This window comes from Synchiropus splendidus, chromosome 6, assembly GCF_027744825.2.
Source record: "Synchiropus splendidus isolate RoL2022-P1 chromosome 6, RoL_Sspl_1.0, whole genome shotgun sequence".
Classification (NCBI taxonomy): Eukaryota; Metazoa; Chordata; class Actinopteri; order Syngnathiformes; family Callionymidae; genus Synchiropus; species Synchiropus splendidus.
Window position 1 is genome coordinate 12,737,407 of NC_071339.1, and position 23,290 is coordinate 12,760,696.

At 41.9% G+C, this 23,290-nt stretch overlaps 3 protein-coding genes and 1 long non-coding RNA gene across 5 annotated transcripts; all 4 read right to left on the minus strand.

Moving 5' to 3' along the window:
* Positions 1 to 1,958: 1,958 nt before the first annotated feature.
* si:dkeyp-67f1.2 (uncharacterized protein LOC556106 homolog) lies at positions 1,959 to 4,011 on the minus strand. Its single transcript, XM_053867835.1, has 9 exons — positions 3,980 to 4,011; positions 3,809 to 3,904; positions 3,708 to 3,728; positions 3,531 to 3,645; positions 3,395 to 3,453; positions 2,709 to 2,759; positions 2,322 to 2,406; positions 2,120 to 2,246; positions 1,959 to 2,042 (listed from the first exon to the last, which is right to left on the minus strand). The coding sequence occupies exons 1-9, from the start codon at positions 3,990 to 3,992 to the stop codon at positions 1,959 to 1,961; spliced, it is 651 nt and encodes a 216-aa protein (XP_053723810.1). The 5' UTR covers positions 3,993 to 4,011.
* A 1,515-nt stretch (positions 4,012 to 5,526) lies between these two features.
* LOC128760948 (protein CFAP20DC-like) lies at positions 5,527 to 8,558 on the minus strand. Its single transcript, XM_053868733.1, has 7 exons — positions 8,451 to 8,558; positions 8,288 to 8,377; positions 7,117 to 7,210; positions 6,980 to 7,052; positions 6,795 to 6,912; positions 6,576 to 6,723; positions 5,527 to 6,261 (listed from the first exon to the last, which is right to left on the minus strand). Exons 1-7 carry the CDS (start codon positions 8,505 to 8,507, stop codon positions 6,110 to 6,112), a joined length of 732 nt encoding a protein of 243 aa, XP_053724708.1. The 5' UTR covers positions 8,508 to 8,558; the 3' UTR covers positions 5,527 to 6,109.
* A 2,193-nt stretch (positions 8,559 to 10,751) lies between these two features.
* Positions 10,752 to 14,627, minus strand: LOC128760872 (protein CFAP20DC-like). Its single transcript, XM_053868593.1, has 8 exons — positions 14,470 to 14,627; positions 14,317 to 14,406; positions 13,403 to 13,496; positions 13,254 to 13,326; positions 12,592 to 12,709; positions 11,925 to 12,072; positions 11,709 to 11,858; positions 10,752 to 11,486 (listed from the first exon to the last, which is right to left on the minus strand). Exons 1-8 carry the CDS (start codon positions 14,521 to 14,523, stop codon positions 11,446 to 11,448), a joined length of 768 nt encoding a protein of 255 aa, XP_053724568.1. The 5' UTR covers positions 14,524 to 14,627; the 3' UTR covers positions 10,752 to 11,445.
* Positions 14,628 to 15,968: 1,341 nt separating this feature from the next.
* Positions 15,969 to 18,611, minus strand: LOC128760848 (uncharacterized). 2 transcript variants are annotated; one of them, XR_008414874.1, is made up of 4 exons: positions 18,422 to 18,611; positions 17,135 to 17,241; positions 16,959 to 17,052; positions 15,969 to 16,774 (listed from the first exon to the last, which is right to left on the minus strand). It is a non-coding gene; the product is annotated as an uncharacterized LOC128760848 (long non-coding RNA). The 2 variants fall into 2 exon arrangements; XR_008414873.1 differs by lacking the exon at positions 17,135 to 17,241 and having other exon boundaries at positions 18,422 to 18,605.
* Between the last annotated feature and the right edge of the window lie 4,679 nt (positions 18,612 to 23,290).

Here is a 23,290-nt window from a genome sequence, read left to right on the forward strand (position 1 = left end):
TAAAATGCAAACACAGAAATAGATCAGGAAACACCTCACGACAGTGTTACGTGGGCCACTAGTCAGAATTCTAACGTCTTGAATGTGTGACACCTGGTGGGTGCACATGTTATTTTACCCACGGTGAAGAAACAAATACACATATACACTGTAGTCAGAGAGCGATGAAGTGGATCATGGTACTGGTTAGCTCCTAGCGCCCTCTGTAGTAAGATACTTGGCACTACATTGATGATTTTGTTTTTCTTTTTTTTCGCACGCAGTTTACAAACTAATAATAAAAACAGTTGTGTTGAATTTGACAACACTACAGAGGCGATACAAGGCAGCAAAATATAAATCTAAATGGAGGTATATATATATATATATATATATATATATATATATATATATATATATATATATATATATATATATATATATATATATATATATATATATATATATATATATATATATATATATAATAAGATTGAAATAAATAGTTTAAAAATAAATATTGATGACAACAAAGGGTCACTTGCTGTGTGAACCTGTGTATTTTTAATTTATTTTTTATGTTGTTCTGCTCTCCTCTGTCCGTGTGACTCCCATTAATCTTTTTTTCAATGCCAGTTTTATCTATCTATCTTGGCTAGATTTAGTGGGCAACTTGAGAACTAAATACAGACCTGTATGTTCAATATAGCTACATATTTTACAGCTCTAGATGTTCAATGTTTGACCGTGACCTTTTTGCACTGATAATCAGGAAATCAAAACCCTTTTTGGAGGCCAGGTGTTCTACATGATTAACAATGTACAGTACATTATGAAATGAAGGCCACTTTTTGTGTTTACAAATCAAGCAAATGAAACTCAACTAAAACACGCCCAGGTATGTTTGAATCATTTCATATCTGAGGGCAGACTGTCAGGGTGTCATAGCTATTTCGCAAACTTTTTACAGTCACAATTTCTGAAATTGCAGGCCAATGATTACATGGTTTTCTATTGCGACTGTTCGCTGCATTCACTGATCAGGACCTGCAAAAGGCCCCTGACCTTTGGACTTGTCCGTCAAAAATAAGAACATTCACGAGTCAAAATATACATAAATAAAACATGTTGATGTTTGAAGTACAGTGGTACCTCGGTTTTCGAACATCCCAGAATTCGAACAAAAATTTCAAGATTTTTTTGCTTCAGATTTCGAACGAAAATCCAGAACTAGAACGCCCCTGAAAAAAGCTAGAAAAAACATAACGTGCGCGGACCGATCAGCTGACCCATGACGCGCTTTGTTATTGTGTATAACGCAGCCTCTATATGCAGACGTGTCCCGTGAAATACATTTACTGACTGTTTCTTCTCCATATTGAGGTGTAAAACCTTTCCTGTCTCCGCACTGGACCGTGGTAGAGTGTCACAGGGGAGGTGCTCGCTCTCCACACCTCCGAGGCTGGAGCGCTCACTCCAGGGTTTGATGTCCTGTTGTGGGCTGGAGCTGGGACAGGGATGAGGCGAGTCTGGGACATAGCGTTACTTGGTTTATGACTTTGTCACAGCCAAACTGCACAGAAGCGCACATTCAGAGCTGGACACGCACCGGGCACCTCTTCACTTCTGGAGAGACGTCACTCACTCGGCAACCCCTCCCACATGCAGCGGCCACACACATAGAGGAACAGCGCACCTGCAGCAGACACTCTACATTCACTCCTACAAAAGCCTATTTTAAGGCTCGGAACGCATTATTTCTTTTTCCATTCATTGTAATGGGAGAAATCGATTCAGATTTCGAACAATTTGCTTCTCGAACAGCCGTCTGGAACGGATTGTGGTCAAGAACCGAGGTACCACTGTATGTGATTTACAGGGTAAAAATCATATATGAGTGGTATGAGGAAAAATATGCCAAATTAATAAATATATAAATAAGCTCAGTGCAATGGCGTTTGAAAGTAAACATCTTGTTGTCAGTCTTTCGGAAAGCACCCGGCCACCTCCACCACCGCGGGGTATGTCTCGTAGACGTTGGTCTTGGCATCGTTGACTGACCGCTGGCAGGAGAGCAGCGCAGAAGAGCTTTGGGTTAATATAGAACAGACACTCCCCATGAACCTTCACCAACACTGACCTTCTCAAACAAGCTTTTGTCTCCTGTGCCGCCTCTTCCCACAAACACCCAGTTGTCGCGGTATTTTAATGACGAGACCAGAGAGCTTCCCATCCCCACGAACACGTCTCGTATTTCATCTGACATCCTGAGGTCCGGAGTGTGGAGAATTCTCACGTCGGAGTGGAATTAAAACGAGATGAACATCTAAAAGTCGACTCACTTTAAAGTCACGTCACCGAAAGAGGCCACAAGAACCATCATTCCAGGTTTGATAGAGTTCAGGCGTTGGAGGATGTCTTTTTCGGCTGCAAAGAGAAAAGCAAAGACAGTGTATAATACTAAACGTGATATATATAAAACATATATATATATACACACATCTATATTAAGCCTATATATATATATCTCAAATAAAATATGCATTCTGAAAAAAAGCGAATGGCATTAAAGTAGATAAAGCAACATCAAATGAACTCTTGTCCTTTTGGCACAAATCTGCTTAGGCTAGTAATGTTGGAAGAACGCTCGACATGTATTCGGCATCCAAATATTTGATGCATGCTTACTGAATACACACAAGAACATTATGTCCAAAATAAAGTCGTACCTCCATTTTTCATATTGAGAACGGTAGAACTTTCCACAGATCCACTTGAAACTGAAAGAGAACATATTTTTAATGACAGTGATTGTATTACATACACACAAGTCGCTATTTGAAAACGTATTAAACATTTTTATTGCAAGCTAAATTTAGCGAGCAACTGAGAGAGAAGTTGTTATTAATGATTCGACAAATATTGGCTTGTGCTGTAAATTCTGGACAATTGAGCACATCAGAATATTAGCCACACCCACTAAATTTAAGAAGGAAAATAGATCTTGTTCACCCATAAGCCGCAGTGGTCTATGAGCCGCGGGTGCAGTGGTGCTGTCTGCTCCGTAGAAAGGTCAGCGGTGCACACGGCTTAAAAATGCACATTTTTCGCTGACATTAATGCTCTCAAAATGCCCTGTTTTCGCCTGTGTGTCCCAAGTTCCGACATCACATCCGGTCTCAGATGCTGCTTCTCATCTCCGGTCCTCCAGGATTATTCTTTCAATATTTGTATTTTTTCCCCTTTGTTTTCCTCTAATGTGCACATATTTTTTATAGTGTTCTGAATATTGTGTGATTTGTATTAAATGAAAGTACAAATTGAACAAACGCTGACCTGAACCTCACCCATTGCAGTACAGTTTGTTTTATGTTTTGTTTGTTTAAGGCAGCAAATGCAGAACACTTGCACTCACTGTTTACGACCACAATGTTGAGCCCAAGTCCAACGTTGTTGAGCACATGACTCATGATTCTATTGTGGAAAAAAAAAAAAAATTAAAGGGATTATCAAGAGTCTTTCTGCACCATTCAAAATTGAAAGCACCTTACATTTTGCCATTGAAGCAGATTTTAGGTCCAACAATATCTGCTGCCCCACTGGACACGTGAACAGGAAACTGATCGGCTGTGCAGAGCGTCAAGAGCCCGCACTTGGGCGCAGGAACTAAAAACACAAACCTGAATTACAGTGAGTTGTTTTTTTTTTTTTATAATACATGCTCTTACCTGTTGCATGCTTTTGTTTAGCTTGTCCAAGTATCGAAAAAAAAAGAATCAAATGGTCATCTTCAGCGATAAATATAAAATAAAAGCAAAGCAAATCTCACCTGATACTCTTCTGGACTTCTGTATTACAGAGGCAACGATGGACAGCCCCCATGTCATGAGGCCAACAACCATCAGAGCAGACAAGAAGAACAGAGCTGCTGGAGAACGTTCATTTAAGACTCGACGATGGTCAATATAAGTTCACGTAGTGAAGAAGAGTTCACTCTCACCTTGACTTCTCATGTCACCACTTATGACTCTGACAATCAATCAGTCAAAAGTGCTGTGGTCATTGCAGTTTCCCTCCGTCCACTGAGAAGCCTCAATCCCTTCTTTTGAATGAGTTCAAGCGCTGTCTCAAGCAGGATGTGGAGTAAGGCTTGGGCACGCCCACGCTGACCCGTGGGATCAGGTTTCTCTCTTGGTGCTGTGACAATGCACTTTGTTTTTACACTCTTTCCCCCATCCACTGGACAAACAAGCCCCCAGCAAGTGGAGGGAGGTTGCGGGGAGGTACAGGAAGGAAATATTAAACTGCAACACCTCAGACGTGAAAAGGGGATATGCCTGAAACATGAATTGTTGAAGCAAGGTAGGCATCCAGAGTATAAGATCAGACAAATACGTGGCTTGTTTGACTTAATGGGAACTGAGCTTGTGCTGGGATTAAAGTCGCAATGTCAGCTACTCCTATTTAGTCAACAGTTATGAACTAAGCCCTTTTGCAGTACATACACGTCTATAGGAAGGAATGTAATGATAGAAAAGTGTTGTGTGCTGAAGGGTGTTTCATTTTGTAACTTTTGTACTTTAAAATTGTACTTTGTGATGTATACTTGATGATTATATATATATATATATATAATCCATAAATTAAATCCATCCACCTGCAACAATAATATTTATAGTATAGTAACTCCTTTTCATGCACAGAAGGAATATATTTTTCTTTCTTTTTTATCATAATCTGGCAATAATCTTCATAATTCGCATGACTGAAATGAGTTCAACACTTTATTGTGACTGTTTTATTTGTAGTAGAGGCTGCTTAATGTTCTGTATATACTGTATATCAATGCAGTATTTAACAGGTTTTTTAAAAAATGCCTCTCAGTCCATCTTGTTGCTTCACCCCCATTATTTTACAGTTGATAAACAAAAAAATAAATCCTTCCTCACACATTCCTGCTGATTTGACAAAGAAAATGCAACAAGCATCCCACGATTCCTGTTTGGAGCTTAACTTGTCAGAGTGAACAACCTCCAGAGGACTTAAGACTGTGGTTTACACTCCGACATGCGCCGATAAACAAACAAGGAGAAAATACAAGACAATGCAAAACATTCACGGGTGAAGTGTCGGGTCCTCCAAAGCCACAGACGTCCATTATGAAGCAACACTACAGTCTTCATTATATCATTATTTGACATTAATTACTGTGTGATAATGGCTGCATACTCGTGTGCACACTCCATTTCACCAACATGTGATTATAGAGATGATATTGATAAAGAAATGGAAGTGGACTGCAAAGTTTTACACCACAAATTTCATGGTTAGCTGCTTTTCAATAGTTTTTTTTCTGTCCTCCCAAGACTGGATGTCATTTTCTCCACACTTTTACAGATGGAACATTTTTAGTATTCATTAATACAATTTAAAACACAATTTACCCTATCACGACATACATCAGTCTGCAAAAAACAACATCGTACAAAAAGGAAACATGGAAAGTGGAATTTTGCATTTTTTATTCAACAAAACAATTATCAAAAATAAAAACATCAAATTTCAAGTGAGATGTTGGACTGTAGAACAACACACAATGGCCCTCTCTGTAAAAGGTAATTCCCAATGAACAGGATTTTAACAAGGCAGGGACTGAATTATTGGGCTAAGATTAAACTGTAAATAAAATATATGTATCAAGAAATATATTTCATCTATTGAATATTTTGGAATATTTTCAAGACGTTCCTTTGTACTTTTTTTTTTGTTATTTTTGGCACAACCCCACCCATCGGCACACAGAAAGACATGTTTCTGCTGTTATTTTTGGTGCCTTCATTTTAACATCTGACATCTGAGTTGTCCCAGTTTTCCTCTTGTGAGCTTCCGCGGAGCAGTCCAACAGCAATTTTGGTTGCTTTTCCAAAAATGGGATTTGACCCAGTAAACCTACAACCCACATCACCTGTCTCTCAAGTTGTCTGCCTCAGCGACAACTCTGAGGTTTCATTTTTTCTTCAGACCAAATCTTGACTGGCGTATCCAGACGTGCTGTTTCAGATGGAGAAACTTTATCCAAATCCAGTAACACAATCCGGGCCTGATGCCTGACCAAACTCTTTTGTCAGAGTTAAGAAACAGCTTTCTCTGGTTCTTTTTCTAGTATCGTTTCTTTCCTGAAACTCTGAAGGTCCAAAATCTGAGCCACATTAGTCACGTGTCCCGGGAAGACACAACTCCGCGGCACCATTTCGGTCAGAGCCTTCTCATCAAGAAACATACCTAAAAAAGAATTCGTATGAAAACAGTGAATTTGAAATTATTAATAATAACAAATGTATTCAAATCAGTGACACTTTCACAAATGCAGTTTAAGGTGGTACTGCTCCGTTTGGTCCGTATCCGTGAGCTTTGTGGAAACGTGTAGAAATACGGACGAAATGAACGCAGAGCACTGACAGAAGGCTCCGTCTGTATCCGGATCCATAGGTAATGCTAAGCATAAATGGGCATTTAGAGTGAAAACGTGTGGGGTTGGGGTCCTTAAAATTGATGGGTCATCTCCCTGTGATCGTGTAAAACAAACATGGAATTACCAATTTTCGAAGTCTCTATCTGTGGCTCCATGGTAAAGATTCTGCGAATTTCGCAGTTAGCATGTACAGTGACGTCATTCAGTGTCAAGCTGGCTTTGGTCGTGAACACGCTGCCGAACGAATAGAGGTCGATGAACAGTGTTGACCACTGAAACAAGAGGGAAACAGAATGAAACAGCAAGAGCAGAAACAGACATCTTAACTCAGGCAGATACTCACAACATCAGGCTGAAGTCCAATGAAAGGGATTTTTGCATTCAGAAGGGATGACGCGCAGAACTGCCTCCTCATTGTCGAGAAGTAAAGTCTTCTCTGAATGTTATCGGAGTCCGTTACCCTTTGAATTTGACATTTATTGTTGAGTTGCAGCGATCGAGAGGCGTCAGCAGATTCCCAGCACTCACCCAATCTCAAGGCAAAAATACTTTTTATCAGGAACCTTGACTTGAAACACCAGGAATCGCTGATTGATACTGACTGAGGGAACAAATGACCAGTGAATACCAGCGAGGAGAATAAAGGGTCACCTTTATCCACTAACGTGACATTGTTTCATCCGCCGGCATTCGCATCTTCACAGTCCGGCTGCCAGCGTCCAGGCAGTAGACAAGTCCCCTGAGGTTTTTACTGTATTCCTGTACAAAGGACAGAAAATACAGCTTCTTAGTGCATTCAACAAACCCACTTTCTTCTCTGTGACGCTTGGATTTTAGCAGGGTTATTTGGAAGCGGGGAGAAAAGCCACCATAGCAAATACATCAAACTGCATCACGAAAAAGGAAGGCATTAATATTTAATGAATTATCGGAAAGTGACCATGTTTAATCAAGAGTACATTTAATACTTCACTCTAGGGTAAAGTAATCCAGTGTGTTTATGGAACAGCATCTGGCTGTTGAAGGAAGTTGTGTGTTCAAATCCCAGTGAGAGCCCTTGGGCAAGGTCCTTAGCATGACATGCTTATGTAAGTCACTTTCAGATCAATTTTCCTCTCTAGCTCCGTAGTTCTCTGGCTTTAGAAAAACCTCACTCACATGGGTCGAACAAAGCAAGCACAATAGAACAACAAATCCTAAACATCTGCCTCAAGTATCGGTTTGATACTGTTTGGATCACTAACACGCACACGCACACGCACGCACACACTGGACAACTGATGGCGACCAATACTCTGGCATTGATTCAAACTATTATACGCGGCATTATACACCACTGAAAATGAAGTAGCATGTCAGCACTGACTCTATGTCAGTGGTTCTTAACCTTGTTGGAGGCACCGAACCCCACCAGTTTCATATGCTCATTCACCGAACCCTTCTTTAGTAAAAAATAAAATATGATTTTTTTTTACTGGTGCACAAAATGAATTGTGCATTATCACCTTGTTCAAATAACAAAACCAATACAGTGGACCGGTAGGAAATCTCAGAGCAGGATGCTTTCAATGACTGTGCCCACTGACCTCAGACTAGACTGAGGGGTGGACCTCTGCGGCGGAGGCTCCACCGAACCCCTGAGACCGACTCACCGAACCCCTAGGGTTCGATCGAACCCAGGTTAAGAACCACTGTTTTATGTGAAGCAAGTGATCCTAACAGGAAGAAAACTGTGTGGAGGAGGAACCTTAACTATACATTTACGATGCCAAATGTCTGACTTGGACGGGAACATTGAGCAGTTTCCTATTACAGCTGTTGTACAGGGCAACTCACTCTGCGTATGCCAGAGGGGGCGCCACTTAGCTTCCAGTATTTTACTGGGTTGTTTCCTCTTGCGCTGAACAGCTCGATACAGCCAGGTCCCTGCCAACACATGAGGAATAAAGGTGTAAGCCTTCTCGACCACCTCACCAACAGGAGAGACCAGAGACGGAACCTGGTAGCAGGACTTGAACAGCTTGATTGACGCCACATTGTACAGCGGCGCAGCCATGACTGCTGGGAGTCAGAAATAGTGGGGTTTCTGACGAACAAATCCTGGGCATGAGCTGCAGGTCCTTATATAATCTTTTTGCCTTTGATCCCCACTGTCCATCAAAGGCACCATCCGAGAAGCACGAACAAAGGATTGCAGTCCTAATCACATTCCATAAATGGGAAACTAACTTTAATGCGATCTGGGGCTAGTTTTTAACTAGCATCAGACCTCTCTGTCAAAATCTGACGACTGGCTCTTATGATTCTGGATTCATCCTGTGTATATATATTTTGCCAATAAAATGATAAGGCCTTGAAGTGACTCCATTTGTGAGTGTGAGCCAAGTGTGGCCAGGGGACCACCTCAGGTCACTAGCCTGATCTGGCCCTGCGGAGTCTAGGCTTGTTTGCGGTTCTGCAGGTCTCATGATTCTGTAGTGAGACTTTATTGTTCAATAGTCATTTATTACATCTCGTTGTTATTTTAATTTCTTTCCTTCTTTTTCCCCATTCACTCAACCCTGGCCAACTGAGAGTCTATTGACCTCTGCATGTGTTTGGACTGTGGGAGAAAATTGCGGCGCTCAAAGGAATCGCTGTGTGTCCATAAATAATCCATCCTACATGTTCTACTTCAATGAGATCATGGGGGCAGCAGCCAGGTCAAGCAGGCCCATACGTCCTCCACCCCATAACCCTCCTCCATCTCTTTAGGAGAAATGCTGTGTCGTTCCCATGCCGACCTACAATCTGTCCACAGTGACCTGGGTCCGCCCCAGGGCCTCCTCCCGATCTGACATGCCAGGAGTACATTGGCAAGGTGTGCTAGCGGCCCATTTACGCTCAACATTACATATGGATCTGGTTTCTGTCTGTGCACTGCGTTCAGTTCATCGGACCAAACGGAGCAGTACCACAGGAAACCGTGGGGGGCAGTAACTACCTTAGCTCTAATGAGGGACGAGGAAGACATAACAATGGCAGAAATTCTCCGTCCTCCAGTGGCGATATATTTAACCACTGCCTCCTACAACGCTGCCCCTGTTTTGTCTTTTGTGCAAGAGGTACATTATCAATACTTCTGCCACAGTTGCCATGTAGGTTTTACAGTTTGTTGTTGCCATAAACCTTTGACTGTGGGCTGCTCCCCCTGGTGGATATATTGGTGAACAGCAATACCAACATGGCGAACACATGGGACAGGCACAATTTTGTAAGTAAAAGGAGCATGAATGGCCTTTACAAGGGTGGCAATGACATTATTGTCCAGACAAAAGTGTAGAACATTAACTGTACGAGTTAGAGATTAAACAATGTCCTGCTTTGAAACAATCCACCTCAGTGTTACAGCTCCAGTCTGCAGGAGGTCTGGCTAGCTGGCAAAGTTCAAAGTGCATTTACATTTTTGGAAATAAACGTCAGCGCCACTTTAAACACGGCAGCTGAGAAACGGCGCTTTTTTTCCGAGCATGTTTAATCAGGACAAAAAAAATGGATTTAAACTTTTGCCGGGGAGATTAATGAGCTGTTCCTCACTGGGTCACAAGCTAAACCCACAGAAAGTGCCGTTTGTCTTCATCTGAACTTTAAGTGATGTCAGTGCAGTGAGAGACGGCGGCAGGTTTGGCTCTCAGCCAGCAGATGCAAGAAATGCTGCTGATCACAAGCCAAGTAACCAGGGTGTTACATCACAATCTGGCTAATGAAGAGCAACTGCTGTTTTTGTCCGCAAAGATTCCGTTTGATTTGATGCTCGGTGTGGAGAGGACCTCGTGTTTGTCTTTATTATTTTGGAGTGACAGCTTCTGTTGAACCAACGTTCGGTTTGTATCATTGACTTTGACCTTTGATCAGGTGAAGTGAGACACTTCAAATGGAACCAAAAGAAAACCTCCCAAAATGTCTTTTTTGCCTCTCGGTCAAAGGCTGCCTTGAAAGTTGAATATATACAGTTTATCTGTTCATTTTAAAAAAGTGGGAAAGGAGATTTTTTTTTTTTGGTGGAGTAGTAACCATATTGCCTAAAATCCCCTTCACACCCAACCAACACTAACCGACACGTTCAAAATGATGGTGATATCAAGGCTGCTCCTCCCCGACACTCACTGCAATGAGCCATGAGAAATTAGCTTTGGGCTACAGTCTGAAGAGGGCGGGTTTGACTTTCCATTCAAATCATTCAAGGTCACCCGCTCAACCTACTTTTGAAGTCTTTCATGTGAACATATGAACATCTTGGGTTATCTTATTCTGTGCTCCAAAGCAGCTGGTTTTAAACTTGGAAACTCTTCTCTGAGTCACAAGTAGCATTTCAGTATTTAGGAAATGGACTTGCCACTTTAACCTTGTGAGGGTTAGCTGGGCAGCGATGCTGGAAAACACTAGCAAACGGTCACAAAAGACCAAAATCCAGATGGAGTTTTCTATTTTTATTCGCAACATGCACAAGAATCTTTTTCCAAATCTACTTGTTTCTTCATTTCCCAGACTCCTCAGCATGTAGCTTAGCCTGAGCAGATGCGAAACACTTCTGACAACAGCAGGACGACACAATGAAGCAGCACCAACATTAGGGAGTCGGATCAAAACAAAGTTCAAAACACATGGGGACATGTTACAGGTGAGTTGAACTGAGGCGACCATTAAATAATTTTTGCTAGCATAGAGGTGTGTGCTAACTGGGGTGGTAGAAGAAGGGGCGACAAGTTCCTGAAGAGTTATAGTAAATAGTTTAGTGTTATATAATCACTTTTGTGAAAGCAATTTGTGGCTGTTTAAAATGAAAAACAATTCTTTTTCCGACTATTTTCGTTTTTACATTATAAATAGCGTCGAAATAATCCAGGCATCAGGGTTTACAGGAGACTTTGGTTCCTTATCAAACACCGGATCTTCAAGCCTCCGTCATCACGACAGCCATCACTCGACTTGTCAGCTCCATTTACGACTCGTTTTCAGCCTTGGTTCTTCATCGTGGTTCTCAGGTCATCGGGTTCTACAAAGCAGTGAAAAGGTGTGATCCAAATTTAGCCTCCATTTGACTGGGAGCTCACGAGAACAAAGGGACTTTTGGCCCATGTTCTACTGCTCTCAGACTGAATTAAACACAAAGCTCTCTCCATATCTGTCATCTCGAGTTACTCCACTGCGAACACTTCTGAGCCCCGGGTCATTCTCTGCCTGTTCAACTCATTAACCACTTGCTCAACTCACTTACCTCTTTTGTCTTGAAGGATCAGGACTTGTTCTCTCAACTGCCGCTTGCAGCTTGCCAAGTCCAAGATTTGGACCTCATCGCTGATGTGTTTCGGGTACTTATAGTTGGCGGGGATCATGCGCATGAGAGCGGTTTCATCCAGGAAAAAGTCTGGGATGAGATCAGGCAACTTTCAGCTCTATGTTTGGGGAAAACAGGTACGATATCTTCACTGACCGAGGTTGGATATTCCTGCTTGTGGTTCCATGGTGAAGATTCGACGCACTTCACAGTTTGCGTGTAAGGTGATAGTGTTCAGAGTCAGCCGCCCTTTGGTAGTGAACACTTCACTGAATGATTTGAGGTCAAAGAACAAAGTGGACCACTGGTGAACAGGAAAGAAACACACAATCAGAACAGCCACCAAAGAATGGACTGGCAAGCGCCCAGTAACTGTGGTTGGCTGGTGATAAAATTCCACCCTCTATTAGGAGTCGCACTATCTTCCCAGACTGCTCCTCACTGGACCAAGTCACAGCCACAGAAATAATCTGCGCCGTCAAGCAAGTGACTCCCTGGAGAATTAGCCCATAAAGGCCAGAGACACTTTGCACAAGAGCCTCTCTGTCAGCATGGACAGCAGGACGTCTCAGAACCATTCTTCTCCTTAATTCAGATAAAAAGCTGCTATCTGGACCTCACGAGTTGTTCCAATAAAATTCTATCTGGATTACAGTCGGATTCCACAGCAGGGACTCCTCAGTGTCAAATTGCACACTTGAAGATCAGCCACACAATGTACTTTCCAGATCCTGTTTTAAGCGGATTATGTCCTGTATTTCCAACATACTGTGTCCTTCTCTTCAGAGCTAATGAGTCAGTTAGAGTAGTGATAGGTACTCACAACATCGCGCTTGATTCCCATGACTGGGATCTGAGCGTTGAAAAGCGACGAGGTGCACAGCTGCCTGCGCATCGTGGAGAAGTAGAGTCGTCTCTGGATGTTGTCCACACCAGTCACCCTGTGAACAGCTTGCATGTATTAAGCAAGCAAGCATATGATGCGAGATGTACTCAGCTAAAACCTGCTGTTAAAGGAGATAAACAACATTCATCGTGCTCTACACTGCCACCTGAATTAGCCCTTTCACTATTGCTGTATAGTTATTATCTCCACCAGCGTGATGATCATGAGAATCATAATCATGAGACGAGGAACAGGAGATTGGATTTTGGTGGCGTTCTGGATTATCATTTGGATCCACAGTGGATAGCCCTCTTTTCTTCTCTGTCAAATGTGAGTTCCAAATTGCTACTGCCACCTGCTGTCGCATTGAGCTCATTGCAGTCGATTCTATTTCAAATGCTTAAAAATGTATTAAATAATTAGATAAAATGGAGACCTGACAAAAATATAGTCATAATAATAACATGAATGGGAGTATGTACTGAATTATAGCACAATAATATGTCAAGAAATCGCCATCGGGAGGTGTTGACATATAAATTCCAATATAAATCACGGCATAATTTCATGGATTAGACACCTGACTTTTGTTTTCTTACACAAGTTCAAAGGAGAAATCTTTTTCATCTGGAATGTTGACCTGGAACACCAGGAATCGTTGTTCAATCCCCACTGTAAAAAGTCAACAAAAACCTCTGAGCACGAGCAGGGAAGCAAGTGAGACATAGGATCTCAAGACGTGGCTTACGGGACATTTTTTCATTTGCTGGCATTTGCATTTTGACCATTCTGCTGCCTGCATCCAGGCGGTAAACAAGTCCTCGGAGGTCTTTATTGTAATCCTAAACAAGAGAAAACATGTTGTTTTAATTAGTAATGTGTCAGATGTGTACAGACGTGTGAAAAGAATACAACTGAATTGAGGTGAAGAAAAAAGTAAAGAAAAATACTGGAGTCAAAATAATATTTGAGGAAATAAAAATATAACTGATAAAAGTAAATAGCATATATTAAATAATATTACTATTATTACTTATTATTATTATTATTATTATTATTTGTAATAGTAATGTTTAATGTTACAACTTTGTTGCATGTATCCTGCTGTCTGTGATCTTTATGTTCGTCTGTGATTGTATGTCGTGTCCAGGTCTGTGAGAACAGATATTTCATCCATGCTATATGTCTCGTACTGTAGCATGTTTGACAATAAAGTTACCTTACCTTACCTTGCCTAAGGTTTTAAAATTATTCAAAACCCGATGACTGTACAATGACTGTAAAAAATAATGACATTAAAAATTATCCATGAGGATAAATATTCCAATAAATATCTAATGTGACCAATTAGGTGTTCTCAGATGTAGTACTTGTTTTATATATATATATATATATATATATATATATATATATATATATATATATATATATATATATAAAATAAAGAAAACAGACATTTTAAATGCTGTACTAAGTAAAACCTTTGCCTCAGTTTTACTGCGTTATACCCTAATTTCAGAATCGTCTGGACGCATAAGGGCAAGAATCATTGTTGGAAATGTTTCTCAACGGATCCACAAATTCCTTCGAAACTCGAGTTAACTACCAAGTTAAGTAGTTATGAATCTAAGAAGATCAAAATGGCCGCCATTCGTGACTCACTCTGCGAATGGCTGAAGAGGAGCCGGTGAGTTTCCAGTTCTTGGCTGGATTATTTCCTCGAGCGCAGAACAGCTCAATACACCCGGGGCCCTGTTGAACGTATGGTTAGATGTTTGGGACAGATTCTTACGGCGGTTGTCCCGAACACTTTACCCTGTACAGATTCTCAAACAGTTTACATGACGCGACGCTCCACTGGACAGCCATGTTCTAGCAGCTGACGCTTCGGTGAATAACTTCCAATGTAGTGCAGGACTGGCTTATATGATCTCCTTAAATAAGTTCACCCTTGTTTATCAGCATCCAACAGGTCTTCCTTAAAGTCAATTAACTTGGATCATCAAAGATGCGGTGTCAGATGGGCTGCTTGATGATGTCACTGGCTGTTTGCCTTTGAAAACAAATTCAAGAAAAATAGTTTCCAAGCAAGCGCCAAAACTCTCTGACCACCTGGCGACGACAACTCCCTTCTTTATTATCTTTGGGAGCAGGCTCTGCTGCTGATTTGTTGGCTCAGGCTTGCCTCATGTTTCTGTACTCATCTGCCAGATCTTAACTTGATTTTGTTTTCGCTTTTTTCTCCTATTAAAAACCATCTTCATGCGTCCTTTCGCTTCTTGTTTGGCCGTTATTTATGCGGCAGCCTCTCTGTGGCTTCTTTATGATCAAAAACAATGGGTTTACTCAAGTCTCATGAATCAGCCAAGAGTGGGGCCTGATTTTCTCAAACAACCTCATAAGATATGAGAAAAACACAGATTTTTTTCACTGTTTATGAAGTTTATTGGGCACAGGAGGAGGCCCAAATCGGCGTTTTATTCTATGTATCCGAGGTTGGGTGGCTGGGGCATCAGAAGCACAGACTTGGAGGTGCTGATCCTCATCCCACTTGGTTTACATTCAGCTGCAAAACTGCATAATACAAGCACTGTTAAAAGTATCTCAATAATGAACATAAATACTTGTGTTTAAAATGAACTATTGGTTGTTACGTTTCTTGAATATGAATTAAATAAATATATGGAAATATGAACTTCAGAAAATGTTACAAAAAATAAATAACAATATAGAACTTTGGCAGATATATAGTAAATAATAAAAATAAACCATATAATAACAAATAATTTGAACAAAAAAAAGCAAATATTTTAGAATGTTTAGTCAAAGGAAAAAAATGTTGAATCAGTAGTTGCCATTGGCCGTGAGCTGGTCTTGAATTATGCCTATAAATTATCATGCCAACCATGATCTGCCTCTATGACAAAAATATTTTGGATCGTGTACCTCACTACTGAGCATCTACTCAGTAGTCCCAGGAGACAGAAGACCAGAGAAGATCCGCCACGGTGGCCTCAGGTCGTGGTGCCAATCCGTCCTATCTATTCATGTGCACTGCAGGGTCGCGAGGGTCAGGAGCCAATCCCATCTTCACCCCGACAGTGACAGCGATCGCACTCGGCAGGTCACCGGTCCACCTTTGTTTACACATCGAGACACTCACTTTCACACCTGTGTATTGTGCAGTTGTCGTCCTACATTCTTTACCACATTTTCACACGCACACAAAATACATATATATGTATATATACCTTAATAATGAAAAGTGCAGCTGCTGCCTATTCTGTTCTCTGAATACGGGTGACTGATATTGAGCAATAAATCCCCATAATTTGGTTCATAATTTTTTTTTATTTCTTCAGCATTCATGAGTCACAACATGTAATGCACAAAACGAACAGCAGAGGGTCTCGCTGCACAGTGCAACAGTCACATGTCGTTATATTTATTTATTTACTTGCGCAGATCTTAAAACAGCAGTGTTTACAATAAATAAATATATAACCAAGTCCTGAGTTCCGGCTTTGTAACAGATCCGCAATACTTGAAAATGCTCGAGACAAAGGACACTTCCTGTCAGCCAGATTCATGGCCTGAACAGAAGCGGAAGAGGAGCATCATCGCTGACAACCACGCTTTCATCAGTGAGATGATACAATCACATGCCAACATTTTGGAACAGAAAATGAATAGGAATAAAATGAAGGAGGAGAAAATACTGATTTCAATAAAAACAAATACATTAAGATAAATAATTTGAAGCATGTTAAAATGCCCTCATCTTTTAAAAGAGCAGCATTTTCTTTCAACCGGACGTGAATGGCTTTGCAACATTTGTCATGCTCGGGCCCATTTCTCATATTTAATGTAGCTTGTTGATCACATGTAACAGTCAGCACAATTCAAATATGGAATAGGAAAATAGAGCGTTTTAGCAACTAAAACTAATGAACTGGATCGATCAACTGTGCAATGAACACTGTGTGTCGATTATTATTACATCAGGCTGTGCCAACACCACACCCCTCTTCACTCTCAAAAAACACAAATAAAAAAAAAAAAATCCAATGCAATTCTCTGACGCTGGTCAAGCAGCATTGTGCAGCTACTCCAGAAGCTCCTGTCAGAAAAGTGTTTAAAATAAAAGAGTGTTAATATATATATATATATATATACACTTCACTCAAATCATTCAAAACACACATTTTCAATTCATGATTTTACAACATAATAAAATCATTACGATTACTACTCATACCACTACTGCTGTAGTGCGACTAATAATAACTGGGTGCTTTACTAACCTCATCTGAGTCCACCAACTGGTTACACTCGTCCATGCCCTCCGACCCATGTTCTTCCAGTGTCCTCAGCACCGAGTACCTATACGTTCTCCCACTGGTAGAACACACAGATAACAATGCAAAATCTATCAACGATAACCAAACAGCCTTCTGATAAACACTACCCCCCCCCTTACTTGACTGGGAAGCAGTATTTTCGGATGATCAATACAGCAGCAGCGATTGCCAACAGAGAGACAATAACCACTGAAGCAATGACACCAGCATGAATGCTTGTCCCTGCCTAAAAAAAAAAAAAAAAAAAAAAAAAGAAAAATGAATGCAGTAATATATAACAGTGGGGCCGTTAAAACGCTCATAAAGCTAACAGCTGAGTTTATGATGTCAAATAAAGTAGGAAATACGGGCTGAATATTTGACAGCTCAACAGCAGGGTTGTGGATCACACTGCCATAAACAGCCGAAGTTAACAGCTGGGTGGACAAGTAGGGACGAGTTGTACGAGTTGGCCTAATCGGACTTTGATGACAAATGAGTCATCGAGCATTTCGAAAATAATAAAATGATTCGGGGCATTAAACCAGACAGGTGATGAGGCATTATCATGCGACCGGATTGAAAGACCATCAGCCACTGCTGCGGCACATTTAAAAGCGGAGAAACAATAGGACTGTTCTGCTTCCTCTCCCTCCAGGCCTTTGTCCCAGTCCCCTCCCGCCCGCTTCCCTCCTCAGCATTTTCCCTCTAATACATCCCTGCTCTCTGCATGCCCAAACTACCCCAGTGTCTCATTTCTCACTTTCGCTTCTAACGCCATTACAGCCATTCCCCCGCTCACATCTGAGTCTTGCTGTGTCGCCCGGTACACGGGAATATGCCGCATCTGCAAATTCCTCCACTGCGTTCCATCAAATAAAAAGTTGTATTGACTACTTACGCCATTCATACAAATCGCTCTCACACAACCCTCAATGACGCTCGCCTCATTTAACACATTACTTTCAGGCAACTAAACAATGACATCAACTTTAATAAATGGATACACAAACGACTACACATTACGTAAAGTAATGCGTCCAAAGCTGCTTCTCACGTCTTTGCCCTCTTTGTTATGGAATTGAAATCATGATAGTGACGTCACCGCGTTTTATGAAACCTATTCTTTCGGTTTTCAGTTCCAAGCAAATTAATTTGCATTGTAAATATAAGAAAAAGGTTATGTTGACGGAAGTGTCATACTTCAATACTTTAAATTAGCAATAACAACGTCGTACAAAGCTGCTAAAGGGATGTTTCACTCCAAATAATGCAAGTGTTGCCAACATTTAAATAAACGACGCAGCGTTTATGTGAGTTATCATGTGAGTTTTGTGCGTTATGTAAAGCCAAACGTTTGTTTAAAAATGACCAGCTGATAATACAGCACCAAACGCAGAAAGAGTCAACTTCCGGGTTTGACGTACCTGCTTCGCCGCTGACATCTTGAACAACACTCGAGCTGCTGCTCAGTGTGTCACACAAAACCAGGTTATTGATCACGACTGAAGTGAAATGTGGCCTAACACTGAGTTGCTTGAGACTGTCGCCCGTTCGTCGCCATGCTTCCTGTTTCTTGTCACTCGCTGAAACGCTTGTGACTTTGTGAGTGAAGAGAGGAACCGGGGCGCTTGGCCACGCCCACTTCAGCTTTTATTTATACATCGCCATACAATGCTGCGCTGCAACATACCTGCAGTATATGGAGGTCAACGAAGTAAATAATAAATAAATAAATAAATAAAAAGGTTTTACACTGTAAACAGTTGGGAAACTGTTCTAATACATAATATTTTAATCTCCTCACCTTAATCACAAGGTAATCCCTTTTTACTTTGGTTGACAGCTGAATTTATGCAGACATCTTCAGTGTCACACAACCAAACGGGTGAATACACAACTGCACGGCTCACTGTGCTCTTTGGTTCCCACGTTTGAATCGAGGAACATGCTAACTGACATGCTGCATGACACCTGTATATACAGTGGTACCTCGGTTCTCGACCACAATCCGTTCCAGAAGTGATTTGTTCGGAATCTGAATCGATTTTTCCCATTACAATGAATGGAAAAAGAAATAATGCGTTCCGAGCCTTAAAATAGGCTTTTGTAGGAGTGAATGTAGAGTGTCTGCTGCAGGTGCGCTGTTCCTCTATGTGTGTGGCCGCTGCATGTGGGAGGGGTTGCCGAGTGAGTGACGTCTCTCCAGAAGTGAAGAGGTGCCCGGTGCGTGTCCAGCTCTGAATGTGCGCTTCTGTGCAGTTTGCCTGTGACAAAGTCATAAACCAAGTCACGCTCTGTCCCAGACTCGCCTCATCCCTGTCCCAGCTCCAGCCCACAACTGGACATCAAACCCTGGAGTGAGCGCTCCAGCCTCGGAGGTGTGGAGAGCGAGCACCTCCCCTGTGACACTCCACCACGGTCCAGTGTGGAGACAGGAAAGGTTTTACACCTCAATATGAAGAAAAAACAGTCAGTAAACGTAGCTAACGGGACACGTCTGCATACAGAGGCTGCGTTATACACAATAACAAAGCGCGTCGTGGGTCAGCTGATCGGTCCGTGCACGTTATGTTTTTTCCAGCTTTTTTCGGGGGCGTTCGAGTTCTGGATTTTCGTTCGAAATCCAAAGCAAAAAAATCTCAAAATTTTTGTTCGAACTCCGATTTGTTCGAAGTCCGGGATGTTCGAAAACCGAGGTACCACTGTACAAGTAATATCCAACTTACGACCAGGATCGGTTCTGACCAACCGGTCGTAAGTCGAATGCCATTCAAAACAGGCCGTGGTTGTAAGTACAGGTGGATGTACGTCGAGCAGGTTGTAAGTCGGATGTTACTTGTATATGTTTTTTCTGATTATGATTCTGATGACAGATTGAGGATAAGAGTTGGTATGCACAGAAATGGCTTACCTGAGACCCGCTGACGTTTCAGGTTCTAGAACCCAGGCCCGTGTTTGGTTTTGCAAAGCTCTCCCCTGGACTTCAGTCTAGATTGCCGGAGACCCAAAAACAGCGTACTTATTGTAAAGATGCCCAATGCAACAGCTTTTCCAAACTTTTGCTCTGGGCTGCTCCCCCTGGTGGATATAGCGGTATACAGCAACACCAGCGCAAAGAATGCATGGTAAAACAGTACGTGATGAGTGATGGTAACATCATACGGATGGGTACAATTCTGCACATGAAGGGGCGGCTAGTGTCTTTGACGTTGCTGCTGCGACATGTTGAATTTCCCCACTGTGGGACAAATAAAGGACATCTAATCTAACCTGATCTAATCTAAATGGTTGTCACTACCAACACATCGGGATGGATGCTAGAACCTACACGCGACTATCATATGATCTTGTGAATTTATGAAATAAACAATTCCGTGAATGGCTTCTTGGATGACGGTGCCATTAAAATATATAGAAAAATATCACGATTCTGAATGTGAGATGCTTTCAATAATGTGTGGCATCTGAAAATCGAGAAATCATGTATCCACTCAGAGCAGTGTTGGAGTGTTGGAGTGGAGTGTTGATGAATAAGAAAATTAGTCAGAGAGTGTTTTTTAGTGAAGTGAAAAAGCACATATTTTTGAGGAGTTTCCCTCCAAACCATGCTGCGCCATTCAGCCACTTGGCTGCTGAGGCTTTCTGCACTGGCTAAAAAAGATGTCTGAACAAGACATGACTCATTTAGCAGAAAAAGAAATCATGATAAGGATATGGAGGAGGAGCGGCTCCACTCTGAGCTCCTCCCACGTGACTGAGCTCCTCCCCCTAGCTCTGAGAGAGCGTCCAGCCACCCTGCGGAGGAAACTCATTTCAATCGCTTATATCAGGACCTTGTTCTTTCGGTCATGACCCAGAGATCATCTTTTTTCTTTTTTCATAAGTTAGCATATGTGAGCAACAGTTTGGCTTCATGCCAAAAAAGAGCACCATAGATGCAGTGTTTGCCTTGAGGATGTTCATGGAGAAGTACAGAGAAGGTCAGAAGGAGCTCCATTGTGTCTTTGTGGACCTGGAGAAAGGGTACGACAGAGTGCCAAGAGAAGAGCTGTGGTATTGTATGAGGAAGTCTGGAGTGGCAGAGAAGTATGTTGGAGTGGTGCAAGACATGTATGCCAGGTGTAAGACGGTGGTGAGGTGTGCTGCAGGTGTAACACAGGAGTTCAAGGTGGAGGTGGGACTGCACCAAGGCTCAGTTCTGAGCCCCTTGTTTGTGATGGTGATGGACGGGTTGACAGATGAGGTTAGACAAGAAGCCCCTTGGACGATGATGTTTGCTGATGACATTGTGATTTGGCGTGAGAGCAGGGAGCAAGAAGATAAGCTAGCCGCAGTAAGACGGAATACGTGTGTGAATGAGAGGGACCCATTGGACAGGTGAAGTTACAGGATGCAGAGACAAAGAAGGTGATGGATTTCAAGTACTAAGGCTCAACTGTCCAGGGCAATGGAGAGTGTGAGAAAGAGGTGAAGAAGCCGGTGCAGACAGGATGGAATCATTGGAGAAAAGTGTCAGGTGTGATATGTGACAATAGGGTGTCGGCAAGGATGAAAGGGAAGGTGTACAAAACGGAGGTCGGGCCAGCAATGTAGCATGGTTTGGAAACAGTGGCACCGAGGAAAAGACAGGAGGCAGAGCTGGAGGCAGCAGAGATGAAGACGCTGAGGTTCTCTCTGGGAGTGAGCAGGATGGATAGGATCAGGAAGGGACAGCACATGTGGTCAGGTGTTTAGGAGACAAAGTCAGAGAGGCTAGATGGAGATGGTTTGGACATGTACAGAGGAGAGAGAGCCAGTACATTGGTAGGAAGATGTTGAGGTTGGAACTGCCAGGCAGAAGGTGGAGAGGAAGGCCAAAGAGGAGATTTGTGGAGGTGGTGACATGAGGTTTGTAGGAAGCAGAGGACAGGGTGAGAAGGAGGAAGATGATCCGCTGTGGCCACCGCTGAAGGGAGAAGCCGAAAGGAAAAGAAGAAGTAGTCAGATGTTTAAAATCAATTTTAATATTGAAATAAATCCAGGTGCCCTACAGGTGTGACTGGAGTAGTAGTGGAAGGTGGATGGAACAGCCCTTGGTGTTTATTTATTTATGAATTACTTCTATTATTATTGTCCATTTTTATTGAATTAATTTTGATTCTATTTTATTGCACAATGTACCGAAGGACTTTCCGAGTTGGTGGGATCCTCACTGGTTGGCAATAAAGCACTTTGAGGGCCAAAATAACTGCGAAGACCACAGGAGTCAAATTCAGCAAATCAGTTGTCTGACGCATGTGATTCGTGTTATTGTATTTAACAACAAAAATAAGAGCGAGCCTCTTGTCGCGTGCTCGAACGACACCATCCGCGCTGTTATAAACATTAAGTAGCTGGGAAATCGATTAGTTTGAGAGCGCACGCTGGTTTGCAGCAGACAATCATTTTTTTGAGGAAAGTGCTTGAATCCTTCCAGGATGTGAGGGTGAAAGCTTTTATAGACTTTTAGTCTGAGTTTTGAAAGATCTACGGCTCCATTCACAGGGCAGATAATCAAAAGGTTGGCTTTGTGGAGGCAGCACTCTGCATTGATTTGAATAATGTCACAGTCGTGGCTGTATTAAAATAGAGCAGTTAATTTTGTGTTCGCTTCCTTAAGATTTTTTTTTTTTTTTTTTTTTTTTGCCTGGATTTCGATTTGAGTTCAGTGCTGCTTGCGGTGGAGTATTTAGCCCCTCTAGCTCTAAAGGAATTCAACAAAAGTGCTCGGAATATTCAACAGTTGATCTTGGAAAGAAAGGAATGAAACACATTCACATTAGTGTCAGAGTTGCATTTTTAAAATGGAACCTCCCCGCTACTTACATGAAAACTATTTCAGGTTCATTTATGATTCTTTTTTCCACTTTCTACGTGCACTTTGCGGAGCCATTATGACCAACGGAAAGCAAAGTGCAGCTCGATAATTCTTCTATTTTGCACCAATGCTGAGCAGAATTGCACGACCCATTTCCAAATCGGCGCCAGGAAGCTCTTTCAGGAGCCCATTTCATTAAATTTGCTCGCCAAATCCACCCAAATAAAAAAGACATTTTAACCAGCAGATGTGCCTTTATTGGTGAATGAGCATGACACTTTTAAGTTTGAGACACTTGCGCACCAATAAGACATGTGGTAACACAAAGCTCATCTCAGTATCTCCGCGACATGAAAAGACTCGAAATGGTATCCGCTGCTGATCAATGAGGTCTAAAGGCCTCACAACCTGCAGCCATTCATTCTCAGTCAATGAATTTTATTTGGTAATTTTGGTT

Bases quoted from the DNA above. Each gene is read 5' to 3' on its own strand.
- si:dkeyp-67f1.2 (XM_053867835.1), bottom strand. The intron at 2,407-2,708 runs GTACGACTTTAT...TTCTCTTTGCAG, and splicing joins TCTCAATATGAAAAATGGAG to CCGAAAAAGACATCCTCCAA. The intron at 2,043-2,119 runs GTCAGTGTTGGT...CTCTCCTGCCAG, and splicing joins ACAAAAGCTTGTTTGAGAAG to CGGTCAGTCAACGATGCCAA.
- LOC128760948 (XM_053868733.1), bottom strand. From the start codon at position 8,507: ATGGCTGCGCCGCTGTACAATGTGGCGTCAATCAAGCTGTTCAAGTCC. The intron at 7,211-8,287 runs GTGAGTTGCCCT...TCCTTTGTACAG, and splicing joins CCCCCTCTGGCATACGCAGA to GAATACAGTAAAAACCTCAG. The intron at 7,053-7,116 runs GTTAGTGGATAA...TTGTTCCCTCAG, and splicing joins GGCGGATGAAACAATGTCAC to TCAGTATCAATCAGCGATTC.
- LOC128760872 (XM_053868593.1), bottom strand. From the start codon at position 14,523: ATGGCTGTCCAGTGGAGCGTCGCGTCATGTAAACTGTTTGAGAATCTG. The intron at 14,407-14,469 runs GTAAAGTGTTCG...TACGTTCAACAG, and splicing joins TGTTTGAGAATCTGTACAGG to GGCCCCGGGTGTATTGAGCT. The intron at 13,497-14,316 runs GTGAGTCACGAA...TCTCTTGTTTAG, and splicing joins CCTCTTCAGCCATTCGCAGA to GATTACAATAAAGACCTCCG.